At 39.7% G+C, this 27,741-nt stretch overlaps 4 protein-coding genes across 4 annotated transcripts; all 4 read right to left on the bottom strand.

Moving 5' to 3' along the window:
* Positions 1-1,088: 1,088 nt before the first annotated feature.
* On the bottom strand, positions 1,089-3,387 carry LOC138906205 (uncharacterized). The gene is made up of 6 exons (XM_070194735.1): positions 3,087-3,387; positions 2,404-2,783; positions 1,859-2,307; positions 1,715-1,772; positions 1,502-1,612; positions 1,089-1,367 (listed from the first exon to the last, which is right to left on the bottom strand). The coding sequence occupies exons 1-6, from the start codon at positions 3,385-3,387 to the stop codon at positions 1,089-1,091; spliced, it is 1,578 nt and encodes a 525-aa protein (XP_070050836.1).
* A 3,142-nt stretch (positions 3,388-6,529) lies between these two features.
* On the bottom strand, positions 6,530-7,102 carry LOC138906206 (uncharacterized). The gene is made up of 2 exons (XM_070194736.1): positions 6,946-7,102; positions 6,530-6,846 (listed from the first exon to the last, which is right to left on the bottom strand). The coding sequence occupies exons 1-2, from the start codon at positions 7,100-7,102 to the stop codon at positions 6,530-6,532; spliced, it is 474 nt and encodes a 157-aa protein (XP_070050837.1).
* A 12,813-nt stretch (positions 7,103-19,915) lies between these two features.
* Positions 19,916-20,473, bottom strand: LOC104104339 (uncharacterized). Its single transcript, XM_009612401.1, has one exon. It carries the CDS (start codon positions 20,471-20,473, stop codon positions 19,916-19,918), a length of 558 nt encoding a protein of 185 aa, XP_009610696.1.
* Positions 20,474-20,798: 325 nt separating this feature from the next.
* On the bottom strand, positions 20,799-21,236 carry LOC117278756 (uncharacterized). The gene has a single exon (XM_033658212.1). The coding sequence runs from the start codon at positions 21,234-21,236 to the stop codon at positions 20,799-20,801; it is 438 nt and encodes a 145-aa protein (XP_033514103.1).
* Between the last annotated feature and the right edge of the window lie 6,505 nt (positions 21,237-27,741).

Genomic DNA, 27,741 nt, shown 5'->3' on the forward strand with positions numbered 1-27,741 from the left:
GTCTCATGCGGCAGTGCTTAGCCTTATGCAATTATAGAGGCAATGCTTAGCCTCATGCAAGAAATGAAGACAATGCTTAGTCTCATGTAAAGAAAGGCAGTGCTTAGCCTTATGCGATGAAAGGCAGTGGATAGCTGTGAGAGAATGAAGTATTTCTTAGCTTGATGTGTTTGCGTTAGGTAACTTTGTTATTATGAAGATAGTGATTTTGTTGCGTGTATCTATTTGCAAATATTCTTGTTGTGTTTATTATGCCTGCATCCAAAGAAAAATTGTGAGTTTGTGGGGGAACGGTTGGTTCGTGCTCTTAATTCCTTGCTTCGCCTTTACTCTTGTCTTGAGGTCCTGCTTGAATTACCCTGAGTAACATCTGGCTGCCATAGAAACAAAGTTTTCGAAAAGCATGTATGCACTTGATAAGGTTATTTGCAAAAGTGTAGTTGTTTTGAAATATGATAATGCATGAGATCAAATAATTTAGATGAACCGGTGACTGCGACACATTTAAAGACATTGCAACCTCTTTGCTTTAGAATTTTGAGGGTACCCCAGTTTAAATGCATACTTCCGGCAACACATTCCTTGGTTGTTCTATACGTGATGAAGTCGGACAAACTCGAAATCTTGCCCCAGCTTCTGATCATGGGGGAAATGAAGATTTTATTAGGATGTGACCGAACCCACAGGGCTGCCTACGCATCCCCTCTTAAACGGGAATCAGGTCAAGCATAGTTCAGTTACATCAAATGAAAAATACAAACACTCTTAAACATAGTATCTCTTGACCGCGTCTGAATTGATAGGTCTCAGCCAAATATCTCCGTCCATTTCTGCAAGTATAAGTGCTCCTCATGTTAGTACTCGATGAACCATGTAGGGACCTTGCTATTTGGGCGAGAACTTCCCCTTGGCTTTATCCTGATGCGGGAAGATTTGCTTTAGCACCAATTGCCCCGGTGTGAATTGCCTTGGCCTGACCCTTTTATTGAAAGCTCTTTCCATTCTGTTCTGGTATAGTTGACCATGGCATACTACATTCATTCTTTTCCATCAATGAGATCTAGTTGTTTATAGCGACTTCATATCCATTATGCATCGCTGGGCTCAGCTTCTTGTATAATTATTAGAGAGGTGACTTCTACTTCGACAGGAATAACAATTTCAGTACCATAAACCAATAGGTAGGGAGTTGCCCCAGTTGATGTGCGAACTGTGGTACGATATCCAAGCAAAGCAAATGGCAGCTTCTCGTGCCATTTTTTATAATTACCCACCATTTTCCTCAATATCTTCTTGATGTTCTTGTTGGCGGCTTCTATGACTTCGTTTATTTGTGGCCTATATGCTGTGGAATTCCTATGCTTGATCTTGAATGTTTCACACATGGATTTCATCAATCGCTATTTAAATTGGCGGTGTTGTCGGTAATAATTGACTCTGGTACTCCGAATCGACAAACAATGCGGTCCCGAACAAAATCCGCTACAACCTTCTTAGTTACCACTTTATAAGACACAGCTTCAACCCATTTTGTGAAGTAGTCTATGGCCACCAAAATGAACCTATTCCCATTTGAAGCAGCAGGCTCGATTGGGCCGATGACATCTATACCCTAAGCGAAGAAAGGCCGGGTGAACTTGTTGCATTGAGTTCATTGGGTGGTAATCGTATCATGTCAGCATGTATCTGGCATTGGAGACACTTCTGAATATACTTGATGCAGTCTGTCTCCATATTCATCCAGAAATACCCTGGTCTTAGTATCTTCTTGGCTAAGATAAAACCATTCATGTGCGGTCTGCAAGTTCCGGCATATATTTCCTCGAGTAATCTGGATGCCTCCTAGGCATCGACACACCGTAGTAACCCCAGGTCGGGAGTCCTTCTATATTGAATTCCCCCGCTTTGAAAGAAATGGTTGGCAAATCTGCGAAGCATGCGCTTCTGAGTATGGGTAGCAGTCTCTGGGTATTCTCTCTTTTCCAGGTATTTCTTGATGTCGTGGAACCATGGATTTCCGTCAATCTCTTCTTCAACATGAGCACAATAAGCAAGTTGTTTCTGAATCCCTATTGGGATAGGATCGATGAAATTCTTGTCCGGGTGCTGTATCATGGAAGACAAAGTAGATAACGCATCTGCAAACTCATTTTGAATCCTCAGAACATGTTTGAATTCTATCTTTGTGAACCTCTTGATCAGCTGGTGTACGTAGTGTAAATATGGCAATATTTTAGTGTTCTTCGTAGCACATTCCCCTAGAACCTGGTGCACCAAAAGATCTGAATCTCCGATTACCAGCAGCTCCTGAACATTCATGTCAATGGCCAACCTAAGCCCCAAAATTCAAGCCTCATATTCTGCCATATTATTGGTGCATGAAAACCTGAGTTTTGCGAATACCGGATAGTGTTGGCCGGTTTCTGATACTAAGACAGCCCTAATACCCACTCCTTTGAAGTTTGTTGCTCCGTCGAAGAGCATTCTCCAACCATCATATGCCTTGGTGATATCTTTTCCTACAAATGACACCTCCTCATCGGAAAAATATATTTTCAATGGTTCGTATTCTCCATCTACGGGATTTTCTGCCAGATGATCTGTCAATGCTTGCCTTTTGACTGCCTTCTGAGTTATATAGACGATGTTGAATTCGCTCAACAATATTTGCCATTTTGCTAACTTCCCCGTAGGCATGGGTTTCTGGAAGATGTACTTTAGCGGATCCATCCTTGATATGAGATATGTAGTGTATGCACAGAAATAATGCCTCAACTTCTGAGCTATCCACGTCAAAGCACAGCAAGTGTGTTCCAGCAAAGAATACCGGGCTTCGTAAGGCGTGAATTTCTTGCTCAGATAATATATCGCCTGCTCCTTTCTTCTAGTTTCAGCATGTTGTCCCAAAACACAATCAAAAGCTCCCTCCAATACGGACAAATAAATCAGCAGAGGCCTTCCTAGTTTTGGTGGGAACAGAACAGGTAGTTTAGATAAATACTCCTTGATTTTGTCGAAGGCTTTCTAGCATTCTTCAGTCCAACTTATTGTAGAATCTTTCCTCAGCATGTTGAAGATTGACTCACATATCACAGTTGACTGTGCTATGAAGCGGCTAATGTAATTGAGACGCCCTAAAAAGCTCATCACATCTTTCTTATTCTTCGGAGGTGGTAGGTCTTGGATAGCTTTGACCTTTGATGGGTCCAACTCAATCCCTCGGTGACTGATGATGAATCCTAACAATTTTCCCGCAAGGACTCCGAAGTCACATTTTGCAGGATTCACCTTCAAATTGTATTTTCGAAGCCGGTCAAAAAACTTTTTCAAGTCTGCTATATGACTCGAATTCCTTTTAGATTTGATGATAACGTTATCAACATACATCTATATTTCTTTGTGTATCATGTCATGAAAGATGGTTGTTATGGCTCTCATGTAGGTGGCCCCAGCGTTCTTCAGACCAAACGACATCATTTTGTAACACTATATCCCCCATGGTGTAATGAAGGCTGTCTCTTCGGCATCCTCTTCGTCCATCCAGATCTGATGGTATCCTGCGAAGCAATCCACAAAGGATTGGAGCACATGCTTGGCACAGTTGTCAATCAGTATGTGTATGTTGGGCAGTGGAAAATCATCTTTGGGACTTGCTCTGTTCAGATCTCGATAGTCAGCACATACTCTAACTTTCCCATCTTTCTTTGAAACTCAATGTTGGCCAACCAAGTCGGATATTCGACCACTCGGAGAACCTTGGCTTTAATTTGCTTGGTGACCTCTTCTTTTATCTTCAAACTCATATCCAGTTTGAACTTTCTGAGCTTCTACTTTACCGGTGGACACATGGGATTAATGGGTAGCTTGTGAGCCACTATAGATGTGCTCAAACCAGTCATATCGTCGTAGGACCATGCAAAGATATCTTTATATTCTTTTAGGAATCTGATGTACTCTTCCTTCTTTGATGGTGATAGATGAATGCTTATATGTGTTTCCTTGACCGTTTCGGAATCCCCTAAGTTAACGACCTCAGTTTCCTCCAAATTAGACGTTGGCTTGTTTTCAAAGTTTTCTATTTCTTTCATGATTTCCTCATGTATTATATCATCTTCTAGATCCTCTGAATCACTATCCGTATGTCGCGTTGTCTCATTACATGTCACAGTCGTAGGTTCATCGGGATAAGTAACAATAATGCTGAAAAAGAAAATATAAAGAATAATAATAAATACGAAAAGCAGTAATGCATTAATAAAATCTTAAAACGTCAACAAATACGACTCGATGTCTCGAGATATTATTTCAAAACAAAATACTAAAAAATGTCTTAAATGCTCAAAATTTAAAGTAATTCATGCTAATTTGCCAGGCTACCCAGGAATTCGACGGGCTCGGGATGGTGCAGCAGTCCAGTTCTTGAGAACAACTCCTTTCTCCATGGTCTAAATAGTAAGGTCTTCCTCCTCCTACTACTCCTCCTCAACTATTGCACTGCAGTCTATATCCTCTTCGCCTAGAAACAACTTCCTCATGCCCGCTAAAACTTCGTCTTCCTCGGATCCCCACATCATGTCATCTTGATGAAATGTTTGGTGTAGACATGGTACTGGTTGTTTCAGTGGATAATAAGGACCACGCCATGGTGGTGACCAATCCTGGAACTCCCGCTATGTGTATTCATACCCGAGTCTAAAAGTCGTGCCATGACGTTGTGGTTATACGGGTTTGGTGATCCCTTGGAGATTTTTGCCGAGACCCTTGCCGGGTTCATACCCTATCCATAGCAGTATGCTTTTTATATTGTTGCTCCACCATCGGTCCTTTTCAATTGCGTTGACTCGCTCACTGCGATAGTATGTTTCTCCACCCAACTTCTTTTTGTTTTCGATGACTGGAACAGTCTAATTGGTGTAGATGGGGTTACTTCTATCTCCATGAATGATTACCTCCTGATGATTCCACTCAAATTTCACAGCCTGATGCAGGGTTGAAGCCACTTCACCAGCAGCATGTATCCATGGTCGTCCCAATAATAGGTTGTAAGTAGCAGATATATCCAGCACCTGAAACTCGACATCAAACCAAGTCGGGCCCATCTGTAGACCGAGGTTGATCTCTCCAATGGTAGCTCTATAAGATCCATCAAATGCTTTCACATTCATGCTTCCCATCTGTATCTCGTGCAGGCCTTTACCTAATCTTTTCAGAGTAGTCAGTGGGCATATGTTGAGACTTGAACCCCCGTCTATCAGAACCCTGGCGATGAACTTATCCTCAAATCGCACTGTAATGTGTAGTGCCCTGTTGTGACTCAATTCTTCTGGTGGTAATTCATCTTCATGAAAGGTGATTATATGACTTCCCAATACCTGTCCGACCATGTTAGCCATCTCCCCACTAGTGATGTTGGTGGGTACATAAGCTTCACTCAACACCTTCATCAAAGCATTCCTGCGTGTGTCTGAGTTTTATAGCAGTGACAATATGGATATCTGAGCAGGAGTTTTGTTTAAGTGGTCAACAATAGAGTACTCTATTGCTTGCACCTTCCTCCAAAGATCATCATTGCTAGTCTCGACAATTGGCGGCTTAGATGCGGCTTCCTTGCTTGTTCCTCCCAGATTCTCAGGGGTGTAAACTCGGCCAGTTCTAGTCATACCTTGTGCTTCCCCTGTTTCCTCTATTTTTGCTTTTCCTTTTCTCTTTGATTCTGCAACATAGTCCCATGGGATGGCATCAGACTGGTAGGACGATGTGGGTGCTACCATCACGGTAAAGGGTGTAGATACCTCAACTTCAAATGGCGCCTGGGTTTGGACCACAACCGGCATGAGGGTGACTGGAGTTGTTTTAGGAGCATCTCCCTCTCAAATGAGTCCTATTGACCCCTCCGAGTCCCATTCTTCATCTGTCTCTATCACATTCACTCCCTCACCTCTATGATCCGGTAGAGGATTGTTACAAACATCTGGTGCAACTTCCTTTTCCTGTATGACCTTAGTGTCGATCAATGTCTAAATTTTATCTTTCAATGTGCGGCACTCATCAATGGTATGACCCTTCATGCCTGAATGATAGGAACATGTCTTGTTGGGGTTGATCCACTGGGAAGAATTATCCATAGTAATGATAGGAATGTGAGCGACGTAACCAGCAGCCTTCAGCCTCTCGTACAATTGGTCTATGGGTTCGGCAATTGGGGTGTATTGTCTAGGTGGACTTCGGTTAAAATTTGGTCGTGGTTTTTGGTAGTTTTGGCGAGCGGGTGGTGGAGAATGGTAATATGCGGGTTGAGTATTATAGGCATGATAGGTGGTAGCAAGTTATTGGTATCTGGGGTGTGAGGGTTGGTATGTGGGTGGAGGTATTTGGTATGCAAGATGAGACTTGGGACCATGGGCTACCATTACGGCGCCTACTTCTTTCTTTTTCGAAATACCTCCTGATTGTAAAGCTTTGTTCGTGGCCTGCAGTGCCTCGAAGTTGGTTACCATCCCACTCTTAATCCCTTCTTCTATTCTTTCTCCTAACTTGATGATGTCGGAGAATTTGTGATTTCAATAACCATCAACCATTCATAATACTGCAGGTCTTGAGCTCTGACAAATAACTTATTCATTTGTTCTTCTTCAAGTGCTGGCCTTACTTTCGCAGCTTCTGATCTCCAACGAGTAGCACACTCGCGAAAGGTTTCTATTGGCTTCTTCTTGAGATTTTGAATGTAGAAAACATCTGGCGCATTTTCTGTGTTGAATCTGAATCTGTCCATGAAGTCTGATGCCATGCTTACCCAACTAACCCACTTCTTCGGGTCTTGACTGATGTACCATGACAAAGTATCTCCTGTGAGGTTTCCCATGAACAACTTCATACAGATTTAATTATTTTTGCCTACTCCTACAAGTTTGTCACAGTATGTTCTCAGATGCACTTTCGGATCACTAGTCCCGTCGAACATTTCGAACTTGGGAGGTTTGTAACCCTTCGGTAGTTCCACAACCGGCTGAATACATAGGTCCTCATAGTTTAGACCTTCAACGCCTTTACCGACTTCAACATTCTGAACTCTACCAGTGAGCTTCTTGAGTTCCTCCGCCATGTTTTTAATGAGCAGGTCCTTCTCAGTCGATTCGGGTATGTATAGGGTTTGCTGCGGGGTGTAGGGTAAAGTTTTCACATATATCGGATTGCTTTGATGGATTCCCGACACTTGGGTATAAGGGTGGTCATTGGTTGAGTTTTGGGGATCAAGAGTAGGTTATGGCACATTATGGGGAGTGTGATAAGTAGTGGTTTGTGGGTATTGAGTTGGATGTGTTGTTATTGAGGGGTTGGTACTGGTGGCAGGTTAAGGTTCTGGGGAGATGCGGGATACTGGTGTGGCGTAGGAGAATTGGGTGGTGGGTTTTGGTTTTGTGCGTTTTGCGGTGGTGTTTGGTTCTGGGTAATCGGATTTTGCTGGTTGATGTCGGGGACACTGAAAGTGAGGGAGAGGTTTTCTAAATTTTGGACCTGCTCAAGCTCGCCTTGTAGTTCTAGGATTTTCTATTCCAGATGTAAGACCAACTCATTCTGTGCCGGAGTACTTCGGCCATCTGAAGTTTCAATGTTTTCTGCCATGGCGGCGTTGTCTTTTCTGATACCACTCAAATAATCCATTTTCCCTTTTCCTTTGTTTTTGCCTTTAGGATCGTTTGGTGGAGGAGGAGGTGGAGGACCTCTGGATCTAGTGTGATATGCTGATGATGCCAGTATGCACAAACCAACCTTGGGGAATGGGAATAATCAAAAGAAAGAAAAAGCAAAAAGGTAACCAAGTTAGTAAGGGATATTGAAAGAATGCTTACGGTATTAAACAAGTTTCACAAAGTCATGCAATAATCCGCGTCCTAATTTGGGGACCTCATTGTGCCCGAGGTAGGCCTAAGCGACACGTAGACTTGGAGAAAAATTGATGCCAACATTTGCGTCATTTCATTAATGCCAAAAATGAATCAAACCTTTACTAAATTGACAATAATAAAAAATTACTAATGGCATTTAGCCTTATTTCAATCGAAATCTAAAGCTAAGCTAGAAAGCTGTAAAGAACATCATTTCCTAGTCTGCTTGGTCCTTGAAGGACCTTCTCTGTGCTTAGCTCTTTGGACCCCATCAATCAGGTTTCCCAGATCGCGCATATCCAATAGTAAGTAGGCTTTTGCTAGATGTCCTCCTTCACTGCCATCCGTGCCTTGACAATCTGAGAGTCCCTTTCTCATCTTTCCCTCGAGCTCCATCAATCCTTGTTCCAAGTATTCCAATCTTTTCGTTGACTTAGTGGAAATACCCTTCCATTCCTCTATCGCTTCTATATTCACTTTGTGCTGTTCCAGATGTTTAGCTTCAGACTCGAACACCCTTTTGCGTAGCCTTCTATACTTAACCTATGCTTCAGCTACTTCATCTATGACCATATCCGTCAAATTGACTCCCGACTGGACGTCTCTTGCTATGTCATCCTCCAACCATGATAGATAGTAGTACATATGACCGGCGTGATACCTGTCTGGCTCACTGGTTTCTTTTTCCACAATGACCTTTTGGTTCCACATATGTTGTGCCTCCAACTTGAATGGAATGACGTCTCATTTGAAATCTGCCTTGTACTAGACTATGTTGGAAACCTGAGGTATGACTTGTTTTCTCCCTGCTTGCCTCATTACCCTTATGGGAGCATAAGGATAGATGCTTCGTAACCCAATCAGTACCAGATGAGTAGTCCCTCTTGACTTGATGATGAACTCACTGCTAGGAAACATATTCAAACATCCAATGTATATGTTCTTCCGTGAGATTGCTGAAGAAACGTACCCAACTTACAACATTTCCATGTTGTGCAAACCTGTCTGGGATAAACATCATTTTCTTTGGGTGGTGGTAAGCTATGTAGTCATTCAACGGCCGTCGCAGAAGTTCTTGACGATACTCTCCTCTTTCAAGTGTTCTAGCAGCCAGACTTGTAGTAGCAAATTACAACCCTCAAAGTGTCCAACTCACTGCTTGCATCGATCTAGAGCGCGGTACATCTCAACTAAGATCATAGGGATGATGGTATAAGTTTGTCCTTCGATGCCCTCCATCAAAGTCCTGGCGACCATGGCTAAGCGAGTATGAATCCTTCCCCTTTTTGTTGGGAATATTAACAACCCCAAGAAGCAGACGATGAACACATAAACCCAGCGGTGCGTCCAACCCAAGAAAGTAATGGCAAGTTCCTCATGATGTAGATGATATGACTTGCTATGCCCATAATTCTCATAAAGAAATTCAAAAGGGATGCATGACTTCTTTAAACAGAGCAGCTCGTCATTTTTCTTAAAACCCAGCATCTTTAGAAAATCGCGAGGAGTGCGATTCTCTAGTACCAGTAATCCCGGACTATCCCATGGTAACTTGGCGAAGCCTCCTATTTCCTCTAGGAGGGGAGTCATTTCTATATTGCCAAATCGAAAAACAACTATTTTCTCGTCCCAGAACATGGTAGCGGCCTCAATAAATGCCCTATTTGGTCGAATGTTCAGAAAAGATGGTGGTCACCCAATACCCTTCTCACATGATTCTTGTCGCAAGGTACAAGGTCTTTCCACCAGTCAAGTAGCAATGGTGGGATGTTTTGGACCATTCAAACCTGGGGACTTCATGCTTCATTTTTCTGCAAGCAAACAAAGGTTAGCCCTTTCCCCCTCCAGATTTGACTACTTATGCAATAATGATCAATACGTTGGTGTATTTTCTCCAAGTAATGCACATAATATGATAGTGTCCATTGAGATTGTGGAAATCCCGTCGGACTTTGGACAAGGTTCATCTTAGCGGGTTGTTACGTTTATAATGTTTCAACCCGTACTAGGTTTAGCATGATGCATGTACATTTCAAGTTGGAGTGGGGTTTCTAGAATGATCTAGACTGATACTCCCAAGTGGACAACTTGAGAGGGAAAGACACGGGACCGTCGATTGCACCGCTGATCGACTAGTCTACCGCAAATAAGCCTTTCCGATTTAAAAGGATAATTTTCGGAAGAGCGCGGACACTCATCAAGTGCCGTTAGGTTGATAGTTGGCACGAAAGGAGTATGATATGGAGCATGCTTTATGAAGAAATAATAACAAGTTGTCAAGTATTTGCATGATATGTAAAAGCAATAAATAATATGGAAATAATATTGAAGAAAGACAAAAGGAAGAAGTTAGTTTAGTTCATAAAAATATATGCGGGAATGTAATAAAGCAGGTAAGGAAGTGGGGATGGGAAAGGCATGATATAGCAGTTTTAGACAAGATGGAAAGAGACGAAGAGCTGTCACAACACACAAAGGAGAATAGGGGAAAGGATGCCATAGCAAATTTAATCAAACACAAGTGAATAAGGGAAGGGATGTGCATGTCATAGAAAATTTTAACAAATCGAGGCGATTAAAAAAAAAATCCACATAAGTCAAGTTCATTATGGTAAGAGCCTAAATGTAATTCCCCAGCAGAGTCGCCATGCTGTCGCGCCCCTTTTTCTCTCGAAAGCGGGCCTCGACGTGGGACAACTCTTTTAAAGGAAGGGTTTTAAAAGAGAAGAGTCGCTACCTAACGGTTTTGAGGTGCGTTAGGGAACCTATTACGCAAATAACTCTGTTTGACCAGTCAACGCCACCAAAGATCGGGTAAGGGCTCAAATTACCTCAAAGAGAAGGTGTTAGGCACTCTTCGAGGTCCATAACTATGGGTCCCGACCGAACTTAAGACTATGTGGATTACGTAATTAGGCTAGATGATCAGATAAACAAGAAATACAAAAGTCGAAGAAGTTCATTATAACACAATGAGAATTGGTACAAATCTTAAGGACTACAAGGATATGACTATAATGATCTATATTAAATGACTAAGTGTGAATAGCAAGTATATAAAGGAGGAGGGTCCTAAGTTTTTTAGCCTAAAGGATCACCCCGTGCAAGATAAATAATACTTCGCAACTCCATTTAAATAAGAGTTGCTCATATTATTCAGCGGGCACAGACTATCATCTCATGCTACCTGATTACTATATTGAAGTTGTTTACCTAAAGCGTTCTAATTCAATTCTAAGTCTCGGCCTATGCGTGCACTACCCGTCCCATGCCTATGGTCCAGGAGGCTTTGGACCTGTATTTGGGTGGTTCTAGACTTATTTAGGTTGCTCAAAAACAATAAAACTAATCGCGTATTCAAGAACAAAGAGGACTGCACATAATAGCAGAGAGTGGCTCATGTTAGCCTCCATACATAAATGGAGAAGCACACAGACTGATTTTCAGATTAAGCAATAGAACGTTTCGAACTTGAGACTCAGAATCTTTTGGTTCTATAGGAATGATCTCTATATGATTCCAATATCAAATAGGCAATGCTGCATTTTAGGCTAACATATAGATTAAATCATTATAAGTTCTATAGACATGGTTTCTAAGTGATTCTGATTTTAGCAATACACAAGCAACGGATTTGCAGGTTACAAACCTATAGGCATGATTTCTAGATTGTTTGCGCAAAAAGCAGGGAAAGACCCCAGAATCATGAATTACCAGCGCTGATTTTATAGACGAGTTTCTTAGACAGGTGACAATGTCCTAGGAGCATGATATCTATAGTTGGCAATTGACTCTATATAGTTTTATCCCTATAGGCATGCTATCTAAACGAGGCAGTACAAACGATATGGGTAGCTAATTGATTATTAAACCTATAGGCATGGTATCTAGATGAGCAGTACAATGATAATTGAGGCAATTGATAGACTATTCATTCGAAGTCCTATAAGCACGACACCTAAATAAGTAGAATATTGCATTGATATGCCCTATAGAGATGCTATCTAAGAAAAGCACAATAGAAGAAACATGTACGACAAATACTTGAAATAGCATGAGTTGGCAAGTTAAGTGATGTGTGTGCGTGTGACTCCTGTAGGCAGGCTTTCTACGCATAAAACTAAAGCATGTAATAGCAAATAGACCACATAAATCCTATAGGCACGTTTTCTACCCATTTATGTGAGAATTGAAGTACCCTATTCCTCGTTTTACTAATTTCCCCATCTGTTTTGTTCTTACAAATTATTACAGACCCAAATAGAATAATTACAAGCACAAGTAGAATAATTACGTGCCCAATAGAGCAATTAAAGGCCAAACACAAATACAAAATAACCCAGTGATGCTTCTGGGCCTTCACCAGCCCCAATCTTTGTATAAACCAATATGCCCAAATTCTAGTACTTAAGGATGATTAAAGCACGGTTGAATTCGGTGCTCAGGTCCAACAATAACATGGCCCAACAAACCAGGCCCAAACATTGAGACAATTGTCTCGCTTACCCATTAACAAATAACAGGAACATAGGAACATAAATGCAACCAGTCATTTAGGTGACTTAGAGTCTAGGCAAGGATACATACACATGGATTCTCATTAGCAAGATTTCTAAGTAACCATACTAAAGGTGATTTCTAATAGGTGGAAGAACACATGAGCACATACAAAAGACTTTAGCAAACACATAGAATGAGTAGTAACGAACAGATTTAAAATGATAGCATCACAGAGATAGACTTTCAGAATAAGTAAAGTTTGATTGCAAAAATCTATCAAACAAGAGTTCTTATAGCAATGGAATTAAGCATGAGAGTTTAAGTTAGGCATGGTCATGAATTAACTCTAAGCAGATTAGCAAGTAGCAAGTTATACATGAATTATTTAAACATTAATTTCCCTAAGAGGTTTTAGTACAAAAACAAATCCAAAGCAGGGCATGAAGATCAACTCATAACAGGCAACAAATGCAGCAATCAAGTTTAACATAAACATAATGAACACAAGGAGGTCAGGGATCAAACCGGTTAACCACGCATAGTGAACATATTCTGAAAATTTAAGACTTAACCAGATTTTGATGCTAAAGAACACTAGAATTGCAGAATAACATTAAGACGAATGGAATTGCATACAAAGGTATCACAATATCCATATCATGCTGGCTCACGGAAGTTCAAATATTAGTATACAAACATGAACATAAGCAGAAAATAGGAATAGGATTGCTAGAGTCAAAAGCACTAACCAGTTGCAAATTCAACAAACAAAAATGAGAGAAAGGCTAGGTGTCAGAAACAACTCGAATATCACCAGCAAAGAGAACAACCAAAAGATCCAAATCCTAGTGTGTCAGAGTTCACAAGAGCCTCAAATGGACCTCGAGCAGTGCTCGCACTAAGGGGGTCGTTAGAGAGGATTCCGACGGCCTTGGCTTTTAGTCGGCCAAGACCAATAGATTCAGAATAGTATCGAGTGAGTGAGAGTATGAGAGAATAACAGTAGTTCTTTAGTGATTCCAGTCCGTTCAAAAGGGAATTGGGGAGGGGTTTATATAGCATCAGAATTAAGTCCCCAGCAAAGAAAGATAGTAGATTAAACATAAATAAGGAAGGTATAGCATGCAAAATAAACTAGAATCAGTTTAGGGAGAAAATTCGGTAAACCCTAGTTCAAAAGGAAAGCACAGATGGTCGAAAATCTCACTGAATCGGACCATATAGCCTGGTAGTGAGTGCATATAGACGAAATAATGTCTAAATCTCAAAGGTTGAAGGTGGTGGCACCCGATTTGGGGATTGGTACTTGCCAAAATTGAGGCAAGTACTATGTAACACCATAGTCTTGTAAGAAACGATGAGATGATCCATAAAAGGTAAGAGAATCGTAGGAAGAATTCAAGATTGATCGGATTTGGGAGAAGATTGAGGAAGGTAGCTGTTAGGGTTTGTGAGGAGGAAGGTTCGAGAGGTTCTGGGGCGGCGGAATGAGAGAGTGGTCTTTAGGGTTAGGGGTTTGGTGGATAAAAGAAAGGGATGGTTTGTTGGTCGTTGATCTCTGAGATCAACGACCAAGATTAAAAGGGAGATGGGGCGGGTTATAAGATGGGTCACGACCGGGTTGGGCTAAAAGGTCATCTAGTATTGGGTTGGAGGGTTATTGGGGTGTTGGGCTAGTGGTTGGGGCCAAATTTGGTCCCGAAAATTAACCTATTTTGGGCCAGCCCTTGAAACCCTTTTAAAATTAATAAAATAAATTATTAAAACGTTTAATAAATGGTAAAAAATAATATTTATGTTGTAAAACTATTAAAATATTAACTTAACATTATAAAAATATAAAAATGCTATTTTAGCATAAATAATATAGTAAATACAATTATTTGTAGAATATAAGTCATTTTTGCAAAATTATGTAAATAACTCAAAAACAAAAATACAAATGTAATTATATGAAATGAAGTAAAATATTATGAAACATATATGTGGATGCAAAAATAGTAATTTGGATGATTAAGTCATCATAAATAATTTAAGGGATAATTAATAAATATTTAGATAATGTAAATGCAAGAAAATTAATTTTAAAGCCCTAAAAATCATGAAAAAAATTATAAAAATATCTTTATAAATCTTGTAAATTGAGTAATGATGCAGAATGACATTTTGAGAATATATATACTATTTGGAAAAATATGAGGGCAAAATTGGGTGTCAACATGGACAGTCAGAGCGCACTATTCAGATATTGGAAGACATGATTCACGCTTGTGTTATAGTCTTTGGAGGTTCTTGGGATCAGTTCTTTCCACTTGCGGAGTTTGCCTATAATAACAGCTACCAGTCGAGCATTCAGATGGCTCTGTGTGAAGCATTATACGGGAGGCGATGTCGCTCTCCAGTTGGCTGGTTTGAACCGGGAGACACTAGGTTGTTGGGTACCGACTTGGTACATGATGCCTTGGATAAGTTCAAGATTATTCAGGATCGACTTCGCACAACTCAGTCTAGGCAAAAGAGTTATGCTGACCGTAAAGTTCGTGATGTTGCATTCATGGTTGGAGAAAGAGTATTGCTCCGGGTTTTACCTATGAAATATGTAATGAGGTTTCGGAAAGAAGGGCAAGTTGAGCCCTAGGTATATCGGACCCTTTGAAATACTTGAAAGGGTAGGTGAAGTAGCCTACATGCTTGCACTACCACCTAGTTTATCAGCAGTTCATCCGATGTTCCATGTGTTTACGCTCCGAAAATATCATGGTGATCTGTCCCATGTGTTAGATTTCAGCTCAGTCCAATTGGACAAAGATTTGACTTATAAGAAAAAGCCGGTAGCTATTCTGGCCCGGCGGGTCCGACAGTTGAGGTCTAAAAGTTATTCATCAGTTCGAATACAATGGAGAGGTCAGCCAGTTGAATCATCTACCTGGGAGTCCGAGTCGGACATGCAAAGTAGATATCCACACCTTTTTACCATCCCAGGTACTTTTTTTAATACCATTCGAGGAAGAATGTTTGTTTTAGAGGTGGAGAATGTGATGACCCGATAGGTCAACTTTAAATTTAACATTTAGTTCTGTGCTCCGAGACCTTGAATAGAACCATTTAGCATTCCTCGACTTGCTTGCACTGTCCGTAAATTTTTTCGAAAAGTTTTTATATGAAAAATTGATTAAATTGTGAAATGGAACTTCAAAACTCATTTGAGTTGACTTCGGTCAACATTTTGACCAAACTTACCCGGATCAGTATTTAGACAGTTCCGGTAGGTCCGTATCATAATTTGGGACTTGGGCGTATGCACGGAATCGAATTCGGAGGTCCCTAGCTCGAATTATCGTCATTTAACGGAAACTAGAAATTTAAAGGCTAAAGATTTCCAAAGTTTGACCGTGAATTTGACTTTACCGATATCGGACTCAGATTGAGATTCCGAGAGTTGGAATAGCTCTGTTATATCATTTATGATTAGTGCGCCAAATTTGAAACCATTCCGGATTTATTTAATATGTTTCGGCACGAGTTTTGTAAAGTGAAAATTTCATAAACTCATAAGTCTGAATCGAGGTGTGAATTGTAGTTTCGACGTTGTTTGACGTGAAATGAGACCCCGAGTAAGTCTATATTATGTTACGGGACTTGTTGGAATATTTGGACGAGGTCCCGAGTGGCTCGGGTGAGTTTCAGACCATTTTTGTAAAGATTTGCAGGTCTGGTTCTGGTGTTTCGCACATGCGACTTTTGGAGCGCAGGTGCGGCCCCGCTTCTGCGTGGAATTCTTCACTTCTGCGACCTGAGCACTAGAATGATGCTCCGCTTCTTCGAAGGGAGGACCGTTTCTGTGGTTAGCTCGTCGCTTCTGCGATGTCGCAGGTGCGACTCTCCTTGCGCAGGTGCGGCCACTGGCCTGGCAGCCTGGCATCGCAAATGTGAGCCTTGTCTCGCAGATGCGGAACTTGTGTCCGTAGATGCGAAAATGCTGGACAGAATACATAAAATCAGGTGTTAGCCATTTTTACTCATTTTTGAGTTTTGAGTCTCGGATTTGGGTAATTCCAAAGGGATTTTTCACGGCTTCGACTTGGGTGAGTGTTCTATATCCGAAAGTGATTATATTTCATAAATCCATGCTTGTATTCATCGTTTATTTCGGATTTAGATGGAAGAAATTGGAATTTTTTGTAAAACTTTCCAAAAACGAAAATTTAGGATTTGAAGGACAATCCGATGTCGGAATTCGATAATTTTAGTATGGTTGAACTCATATCAGAACGGGTGTTCGGATTCCGTAATTTTTTGTCGGGTTTCGCAAAGTGGGCCCCACATTGACTTTTGGTTGACTTTTCCGAAAATGACTTAAATTAAGTCTCTTTCGAATTATGAATAATTTCCAAAGCTCCAATTGAATTGTTGGCCAATAATTTGATAGGTTTGATTGATTTGGAGACTAACTCGAAAGGAAAAGCTGTGGTCGAGTGATCACTTGAAATTGCGAAATGAGGTAACTATCGTGGTTAACCTTTACTTGAGGGAATAGAACTCTTGAATTATTTGTTACGTGAGTTTTATGTGTAACGATGTATAGGCGAGGTGACGAGTGCCTATACGTCGTCAAATTTGTTGTTTGCATATTTATCTGAAAATCATAAATTATTTTTAATCATGAATTGATTATTATATTAATTATTTCTATCATATTTTTTGTCCAATATTATGTCTTGAATTCATGCTATAATTGCTACATGCTTATTTGACTTATGTGTCTTAATTGCTACTTGACATTTAGCATATTAAATATTAAATTGCCTATTTTCTCCCTAATTTTTACTATTAATTACTACTTGTCATTACTTGGTTCCTAAATAAATCATAATTATTATATGCTTTATTGCCTAATAATTTCTTATTAAATGTGGTACTTATTGGAGTAGTTTTACATTTAAGTATTGTTAAATTATATTGTTGGAGCGGGTTGCACGCTGCAACAGATTATATTTTAAATTTATATTGTTGGAGCGGGTTGCACGCCACAACGAAAATTAATTAAAGGATTATATTGTGGGAACGAATTGCACGCCGCAACGGAATGATAAAGAAACAATTGGCTATGACTGTTGAATTGACTCAGTTATTGATATGATTAACTGTCTTACCTCTATTATTATTATTATTATTATTATTATTATTATTATTATTATTATTATTATTATTATTATTATTATTATTATTATTATTATTATTATTATTATTATTATTATTATTATTATTATTATTATTATTATTATTATTATTATTATTATTATTATTATTATTATTATTATTATTATTATTATTATTATTATTATTATTATTATTATTATTATTATTATTATTATTATTATTATTATTATTATTATTATTATTATTATTATTATTATTATTATTATTATTATTATTATTATAAGCCTCGTCACTACTTCGTCGAGGTTAGGCTCGACACTTACAGAGTACATGGGGTCGGTTGTACTCATACTACACTCTGCACTTCTTGTACAGATACCAGAGTTGGTCCCAATGGCGTACAATAAGATTTGCTCGGATTCAGCTATCAGAGGAGACTTGAGATATAGTTGCACGGCGTTCGCAGCTCTGAAGTCCCCTTCTACTTTATCTTGGTTATGTGCTTTCTTTCAGACAACTTTATTTTATTCAGACCCTTGTTTGTATTATTCTAGAAGCTCGTGCACTTGTAACTCCAGTTCTGGGATGGTATTTAGACATCTTTATTATTTTGGTTTGTTCACTTTAATTCAGACATTATTCCAGTTTTTTGGTCTCTTTACTATTTAATTAAAATGAATTATTAAAAATGGTTTAAATTATTCTAACGTTGGCTTGCCTAGCAAGTGAAATGTTAGGCGTCATCACGGTCCCGAAGGTGGAAATTTCGGGTCGTGACATTTTGATAGTAGCGGGGGCTGGATATGTAACTTTTTAAATCTTTCAGTGCCTTCTAGCATTCGGTAGTCGACTCGAAATTGTTCTTCTTTTTGAGAAGTGAAAAGAAGTGATGGCATTTTTCCGAGGATCTTGAGATGAACCTGCTTAAAGCGGCCAACCTTCCGGTTAACCTCTGTACCTCCTTTACGCTCGTTAGCTAGTCGGGGATGTCCTCGATGACTTTGATTTTATCGAGATATTACACGATCCCTCTTTGCAAGACCAGAAACCCCGAGAATTTTCCGGAGCCGACCTCGAACGCATATTTTTCCAGGTTGAGTTTCATGTTATGCTTCCTCAAGATATCAAAGGTTTCTTGGAGGTGTTTCAAATGTTCACCCGCATTCAAAGACTTGACTAAAATTTCATCAATGTACACCTCCATTGTCTCGCCTATTTGATTTTCGAACATTTTATTAACGAGCCTCTGATAAGTGGCTCCGGCATTCTTAAGCCTAGATGGCATCACATCATAATAGTATGTGCCAAAGTTCGTTATGAATGAAGTTTTTTCCTGATCCTCCGGGTTCAACTTGTTCTGGTTGTACCTGGAGTAAGTATCAAGGAAACTCATTAACTCGTTCCCGGCCATAACATCAATCATTTGATCAATATTTGGCAATGGGAACGAGTCTTTAAGGCTCACCTTATTTAGATCTTTATAGTCTACGTAGATTCTAAACTTGTTATTCTTTTTTGGTATGACAACTACGTTGTCTAACCATTCTGGATACTTTACCTCTATATGGAACCGATATTGAGCAATCCGGTTACCTCTTCTTTAATAAACCTGTTCCTGACCTCGACAATCAGACACTTCTTTTGCCTTACCGGCGGGTAACTTGGGTCCAGGCTTAGCTTATGCACGGCCATGTCCAATGGGATACTTGTCATATCCGAGTGCGACCATGCAAAGAAATCTACGCTAGCTTTAAATTTTTTTTATAAATTCTAACCTAAGTGCGGGATTGAGTCCTTTTCCCAAGTGAAACTTCCTTTCCAAGAATTCTTCAAACAAAGCTACTTGCTCGAGTTCTTCTACGGTGGACTTGGTTGCATCCGTCTCCTTTGGTACCTGAAAGTGTCTCGGCACCTGGTGGTATTCCGATGACTCCTCGCCTTTATCATCTCCCTTTGGAAAGGAAGAAGGCATCGGTTCCTGTAGTTGCTATTTGCTGGGCTCCTTATCCTTGTTGTTGGAAATCGACAATATGTTCATTTCTCTTGCTGCCGGTTGATCTCCTCTTATCTGCTTGATTCCTTCCGGGGTTGGCGATTTCAATAGTTGATTAAATTGTTAGAGCACGACCTGCATCTCATGTATCCATGGCCTTCTGAGGATTACGTTGTGGCCCATGTCATCGTCTACCACGTCAAATAAAGTGGTCTTCGTTACCCCTTCGGCGTTCGTGGGCAACAAGATCTCTTCTCATGTTGTCACATTTGTCAAGTTGAACCCAGTTAGGAGCTTTGTCGCTGGAATGATGCTTCCGGTCAGGTTTTCTTATTCCATCACTCTCCATGGAATAATGGTAGCTGAGCTTCCTGGGTCAATAAAAAACACGCTTAATTTTGAAATCTAAGACATTGAGAGAAATTATCATAGCGTCACTATCTGGCAGAAGAATTCCATCGATCTCTTCCTCCATGAAAGTGATATCATATTCGACGACTTCCCGGAGTCTCTTGCTGTGAGTCACTAATACCTTCGTCTTCTTGGCTGCCGAGAAGGTTACATCGTTAATTTCATTCCCTCCGAAAATCATGTTGATAGTTAACTGGGAAGAGTCTTCTATTGCCTTTGAAGGCTCTTCATTGTCCCGGCTATGGCCATAATTGTTCTTGGCTCGATCGCTCAGGAACTCACTGAGATAGCCATTCTTCAACAACGTCGTCACCTCTTTACACAGATATCGACAGTCCCCAATTCTGTGACCGTGAGTCCCATGATATTCGCACCATAAGTTAGGATCCCTTTGGCCGGGATCAGATCTGATTGGCTTCGGGAATCGTACTTCTTTGATATTCCCTATCGCCAATACTAACTCCACTACGCTGATGTTGAAGTTGTAATCCGATAACCTGGGGTATGTGAAATCCCGGGCCATCGATACCTCTTTTTCTTGTAACGACCCGTTGTTCCGGCCACAGTTGGTTCTTATATTGGGAGCGAATATATCCGAGGACCGAAACCCTTTGCTACCGCATCCTTCGGTTCCATATGGTAGGAAACAACCTTTAGAAGATCGTCGATCCGCATCAAAATCGCTTTTCAACTTATCCTGGTTCTTGTCTTGGTCCGGTCCCTTGGTCGATGTCGGGAAGCCGAGCTAATCGTCTTCTATCCTTATTTTCGACTTGTAACGGTTATGGACATCCGCCCATGTGGCCGTTTTGAATTCAAGCAGGCTTTCCTTCAGCTTTCAGGAGCCATCAGAGCTTCTCGAGATTCAAACCCTTTGTGAACGCCTCTGCTGCCCACTCGTCTAGTACAATTAATAGCAACATCCTCTCTTTCTGGAATCTGATCACGAATTCCCACAATAATTCGAACTCACCTTTTGTGATCCTAAATACGTCCGCCTTCCTGGCTTGGACCTTTCTAGACCCGACATGGGGCTTAATGAATGAATCTGCAAGCATTTTAAAAGTGTCAATTGAATGCTCGGGTATGACTGAATACCATGTTAGGGCCCCCTTTGTGAGAGTTTTGCCAAACTTCTTCAGTAAGACCGATTTAATCTCATGTTGAGCCAAATCATTCCCTTTCACAGTCGTGGTATAAGTTGTGATGTGCTCATGTGGATCCGAAGTCCCATCGTATTTCGGAATGTCCGGCATTTTGAACCTCTTTGGAATCAACTCTGGCATTGCGCTTGGTTTAAAAGGCAATTGAGTGTATTTATTTCGAATCTGGGCCTTTCAAAACTGGTGGTGCGCCATTCGGCTGTGAAACTCCTTCATATTTTGATCCATTCGTTCGTTTATTTCCCTCATGAACCTCATAAGCTCAGTTTTGAAGGAATCATTCCCGTTGTCATTACCAGAACTGCTACCGGTCCCTCCGGCACTATTGGAACTGACCTTACCCCTTGGGGTGTTATTATCAACTCTTTGAGCCGTTTGATTTATAAGAACGTCGGGAGGAACCTGGCCCCTCTCATTTGCATTGTTGGAAGCTCCTGACAATGCTTGTTTCAACTCTGTCATTACCCTGTCCTGTCTTGAGAGGTGGTTCATGATGGCTTTCTGTTCTTTCCTCAGGATTTTTACTGTTTCCATGACATTTTCAGCCGCGTCGTAGGGAGTTGGCTCCCGCACATGACGAGGGTACTGGCCTTCACAAACCGGGGTTGCTTCGTCCCCCTCTTAGCGGGTATCGATGATTGAATCTTCATGTTGAGGCAAATTTTCGTGTCCCTCAACGTTGTGTGTGATGTTGACATTATTAGCTGTCATTTCTGATTTCTTTCTAAGGAAAAATCAAGCAAGTTAGTAACAAACGTAAGGATCAAAGCAATTACGCAGCTATCTAAGCCCCACGACGAGTGCCAAACTGTTTACTTATAAAACGGTACAGTTAAATTTATTACGTGATTTATAGATAAGCGAACCGATTTGATCCAAAAAATGATAAAGAATTAAGATTAAAAATAAGACTTAGAAATTAAAATCAAAGAAGATTACAAGCCTGGCTCTGAGTGCAATGCCTCCGAGGACAGAAATGAAAGCAATTTAAAAAAATAAATAAAGTTGTTTAATTGAGAGAGAAAATGAATACAACATATGTTTTGCCAAGAATTTCATGCCTTACAATGGCTGCTGGGCCTGATATTTATATCTATACCTAGAAAAATAGATCCTAGGATCATGCTCCACTTAAATGATAATAAAGGAGTCATTGTTGAATATATAACGGTAGGCCATGAATGCAAATATTCTTTGCAACGACTGCCTATTTAATGTTAGAGAATATTTTTCATTGAATGCTATCCGATGGAAAATATTCGATCTGCTCTAGTTGACCATGTTCTCTTTGGGGTTTATCCGATGTCAATTGCAGCTGTTATTCCTGGTACTGGTTGTTATTTGATTCGCCTTTTACCTGCCTTCGATTCACGTGTCATGCTATCATTCATTTATTCATTTATTACAAACCAATTTTAACCTATACAATGGGGGGAAGGAAGATTGAAAGCCATTGAGTAGTGAGACTTTCTTTTCCATATTAGTCATAGAAAGAGAATCGAGGGGTCTGCAAGCATGAGTGCTCGAGTACGTCGTCAATCTAAATTCCTAGCAGTCTTTTTCAGTTGTATTTGTTTTAACAAAAAAGAATAAAGAATGTCCCGAATAGCGGAGTGGCAGTCCAACTCCCTCAAATACAAGGGAGCGGGTACTGCACTCAACCTATTGTAACAACAAAAGAGAACTCCACATACCGATAAAGAAATTGACCTTATTCATAGAACGGAATATAGACACTGGTACAAGAAGAGGCTCGAGGGGGTTATGTTTTTTATTATGGTAATGCAGTGCAATAGGCCGAAAGAATACATTATTTTTAATGATAATTTTTTTTATCTTATCTGAAGTTTATAAAAACGGATAATATCTCGTGTTTATACTATTTTATTTGGGAAAAGGATTTGGCCAACAAGATGTGAGGTGGAATGAAGTTCAAGTTCTAAGAATAGAGAATCTTTTGATAAAAAGCATTTAACCTCTTTTAGTAGATTTATTCAATACATTTTTGATTTATCGGGTCTCGTAAACTTTGAATACTAGTTGCAATGACTAAAAAGGAATTTCAGCTTTTTGCTTTAATTATATAGAATGAATTGTACTTGTTAGTTTAATGGAAGTTTTCGTTGAAAATGGTAGTTGATCTAGTAAGACAATAAATCTTTAGGTTTTGATTTTTTGGTGCCTACTCATTTCAATTGACAAGATTAGAGAAATATGTCGGATAAAAAGAAGATTTTTATTTTACCAAAATAAGGTACAAAAATCATGACTTTTGAGCTCTTGCAATATGTTTATAATAATAATACAATAAAAACTCTCAAAATATTTTACACTTTCAAAATGTATATTTTTACCACTTTAATATAACAAATTTTACGACCACAGTACTTTTCTTGCTGCTGAATTTATGAATTAGAGAAATAGAGAAGAAATACTAGAAGAGTTAGATAGTAGAGAGAGAGAGAAGAGAAGAGAAGATGAGTTCTCAAAAAATATAACGCTTCATTCACTGTACAGGTGGATACAACTATCTTTTTGTAGATATAGCAACTAATTAACTAAGAACTAATACAACTAACAACCTAACTAGCCGACTAAGATAAATAGACTAAACTACCCTTCTAGCTAAGTCAAGTTACTCTCAACACTCTCCCTCAAGCTAGATGGTGCAAATACATTTGGCACACCTAGCTTGGAATTCAAATATTCATGTTGCACCTTACTTAGTCTCTTGGTTAACAAGTCTATCTATTGATCTATGGTGGAAACATACTCAGTTTTGATTAATTCCTCTTGAAGTTTTCGCTCACAAAGTGATAATCTATTTCTATATGCTTTGTATGTTCATTAAAGACTGGGTTGACAGCTGTCTACATTGCATATTTGCTATCAATGTGCACCTCAATTGGAAATTCCACTTCAAATCTAATTTCCTTGAACATCCCTATAATCCATGTTAGTTCTGCTATTGTTGATACTAAACCCCTATACTCGGCTTCTTTTGAACTTTTGGAAACATTGATTTTCAAGAAATCAAGGAGTAACCAAACTTGATCAAGAACCCTTTTATAGACTTCCTAGAGTTAGGATATACAACTCAATCAGACTCATAATACGCTTGAATCTTCCTTTGACTTTTGCTAGACAAAATGATCCCTTGCCCAGGTTAGTGTGTTACATACATAACCAGATGCGGACCCAAGATTTGAAGGTTACGTGGCACCTTATTTTGCAACATAGCTATACATATCTCTAGTTATAACGTTTAACGTGCAACTCTCTTGAAGGGTATATGAGGTCTTTTGATTTAGGAATATAATTAGAAGTAGAAGGAGGCGGGAAAGTTGGGGGGAGGGGGGAAAAAGCAAAAAAAGTAGTAAAAAAAAAGCATGAGCAACTGTGTAGTAGCAAGGAATTTGGGCTATGGGCCATTGGGCTGACAATATCAAATTTTTTGACTGAAAAACGTAAAATATATAGAAAGCAACTGTGAAGTAGCGGGGAATCTTAAAATAAACTGGGCTGAAGTAAAGCTTAACCTACCCTAGCCGCCTAACCGCTCAAAATAACTGAGGCGATTCTCTCTTGCGAGCACTGCCATGGCCACTCTGGCCGGTGGCCAGCCTTCTTCAACGGCTGGTCTGCCTTCCTAAGCCCCCCCCAATTCCTAACACCAATACAAATCAACTTAAGCCTTTAGATTATTCAAATATCTTGAAACTAGTCGCGACGAACTCTCCAGTACGTGCGAACACTAGTTCGAGCAACAATGTTGATCCGGTACCTCTTCGACGTGCTACTTTTGTGAATGGTCAGCCGATGGTGAAATTCTCGAAAGCTGAAGTGGAGTGTATGAACGTAATAGAAGGCTTACAGTATGCAGTGGTATGTAAGTTCTCTTATGGCTAGCCTAGGATTCAGGAACTACGTAGAATTGTCCCTGCGAAATGTAGAATTAAAGGTGAATGTAATGTTGGTTTTCTTAGGGATAGGCATATACTGATACGATTTACTTTAGGGAAAGATTTCATAAATTTTACATAAAAAGTGTGTACTACGTGAAAGCTAAAGATGGATATGAATTTCAGTTGAGAACATTAATTTATGATACAAAATTTAAGGTTAGGAAAGAAACTCCAAAGGTCATGGCATGGATTTCTTTCCCAAATTTATTACCTACTTTCTTTGTTAAAGAATGTTTATTCTATTTAGCTTCGGCCGTGGGGAAGCCGTTACATCTTGATATGGCTACTATTAATAAGACTCGACCAAGTTGTACAAGAGTAAAAGTTCTTGTCGATCTGTTATTAGACTTACCAAAGAAAGTGCGTATGGACATTGAGAATGAAGTCACTGCTGAAATTCGAACTGAATAGGTGAAGATTAATTATGATTTCTTACCCAAGTATTGTAAGACATGCAAGTTACAAGGGCATGATGAGTTTGAGTGCTGGCGTATTCATCCAGAGTTAATAGAAAATAAGGGCAGTGACAAGCAAGTTGTTAATGACAAGGAGCAAGAGAAAAGCAAAAACAAAGGACCTTTGAAGATTCTTACAAGTGGAAAAATTGTAGGTGAACAATGAAAAGAAGTACGAGATAATCGAGTCAAGAAGACTGCTCACCAGGAAGAAGTACAATGCAATAATGGGAAAGAAATTGTAACATTTGATGATACAGAAAAACAGGTGCAAGTGTCGAATAAATATGTTGTCCTAGAGCTTGAAGAAGGGAATTTCAAGAAAATAACCAGCTAACTTCTACTGTCATGAGGAGCCCTAGACCTAGTCCAAGAAACACTAAGAAATTAAACCTAGGGGCAGATACCTTTAATCTTACCTCTACAACAACTAAGGAAGGATTAAATACTACTCCTACAGGGAATGGTGTCAAGGAATCTACAGCCCAATGGGTCCACAGTGCTTTTGGAGCTCACAATGTTGCTACCAATCAATCTTTTCAGGAAATTTCATCACAATCTTTGGAAACAAATGTCATACCTGAACAGGGAAACTTAAAGGATCGTATAACTTTCTCTGGAGGTAAATCATGGGGTGAACAAGTTGAGGAGGAATCAGAAGAAGGAGAATTCTTTGAAGATCATGAAGATGTGGATGGAGTGGTAGGCATTCAAATTGATGGTGGGAAGCAACTTGCCATCAATGAAACAGTTATATCACCAACTAAATCAACAATGAAACCAAGTCTGGGTAACATTTATGATCTACAATTCAGAATGGTACAGAAAGCTGTGGGAACTGGAGGTCTAAACTCAACAATGCTGCAGGAGACAACTGCAGTTGAACCAAAACATGCTTTGGTTCCTCATCAACCAAATGCAGTTGAGATAACTCCACTGGATTGTTCTTCTGGAACTGGACTGCCACTACATATTCAGCTAAACATGCCTATTAAGTCACCTTTTCAAGTCCTGCATTAACTGGTAACACACAAAGCTACACCACTGGAGATTTAGCAGGCAACAACTGCTCGTGTTAACTGTGGAGAGGAAGTGAATGATGAATCTACAGCAGGAAACTTTAAGGCAGTAGCAAGGGAAGCAGATTTATCACCCAGAGCTGGTGAGAAGCGTGGTAAAAAGGAAGGAAAGAAGGTCGAACCAAAGAAAATCCACAAGCAAAAAGGATCCTGCCCAGAAGGGCTGCATCACAGACCAAATGATGATCAAGACATTAATCTGGAATATTAGGTTTGTCAACACTCAACAGGCCTTTCCTAAGATAATCAATATGCAAAGGGAGCACAATTTCTGTGTGATAGCACTAATGGAACCTTTCCAGAATTCAGGGCACATACAAAAATATAGGAGCAAGTTGAATATGGAAACTGCCTTCTCAAATTTGAATGGGAAGATATGGTTGTTCTTCAATGCTGTGGTTGAATGGGAGTTGGTTACAGACACTGCTCAACAAGTGACTGTAAGGGTGTTCCACCATGATCTTGGCCAACACATTTTGATGACATTTGCGTATGCAAAATGCTCATCTGTGGAGAGATTGAAATTATGGGACAACTTGTATTACTTGGAAAGTGACATGGAATTACCTTGGTTAGTGGGAGATGAATTTAATGTGATATTACATGAAGATAAAAAGATAGGGGGTCGTCCAGTATATTCACCTGAATATGAGAACTTTCCATTTTGTGTAAACTCGTGTGGTCTGTTTGATCAAGATTATAAAGGTAGCCCATTCACATGGTGGAATGGAAGACCTAATACATAATGTATTTTTAAGAGTTTGGACAAATTTTTTGTCAATTTGCAATTTCAGAATTTGTTTCCAACAACTGAAGTGGAGCACTTGATCAGAACTGGATTAGATCATGCACCATTACTAATGACTTGTGGAGAATATGGCAACAAATATGTCATGCCATTCAGATTTTTAAACTTCTGGACAAAACATGCTACATTCATGGATGTAGTTAGACAGAGCTGGAGTTCTGATTTTATTGGAGATCCTTTTTTAATGTTCAAGCACAAACTAAAGAAGGTGAAGGCATCATTATCTAAATGGAGTAGGGATACTTATGGTGATATTTTCAAGCAGTTGGCAATCTTGGAGGATATTGTTAAGGTGAAGGAGAGGTTCTTTGAAGAGGAGCC

The sequence above is a fragment of the Nicotiana tomentosiformis genome, chromosome 2 (assembly GCF_000390325.3).
Source record: "Nicotiana tomentosiformis chromosome 2, ASM39032v3, whole genome shotgun sequence".
Lineage (NCBI taxonomy): Eukaryota > Viridiplantae > Streptophyta > Magnoliopsida > Solanales > Solanaceae > Nicotiana > Nicotiana tomentosiformis.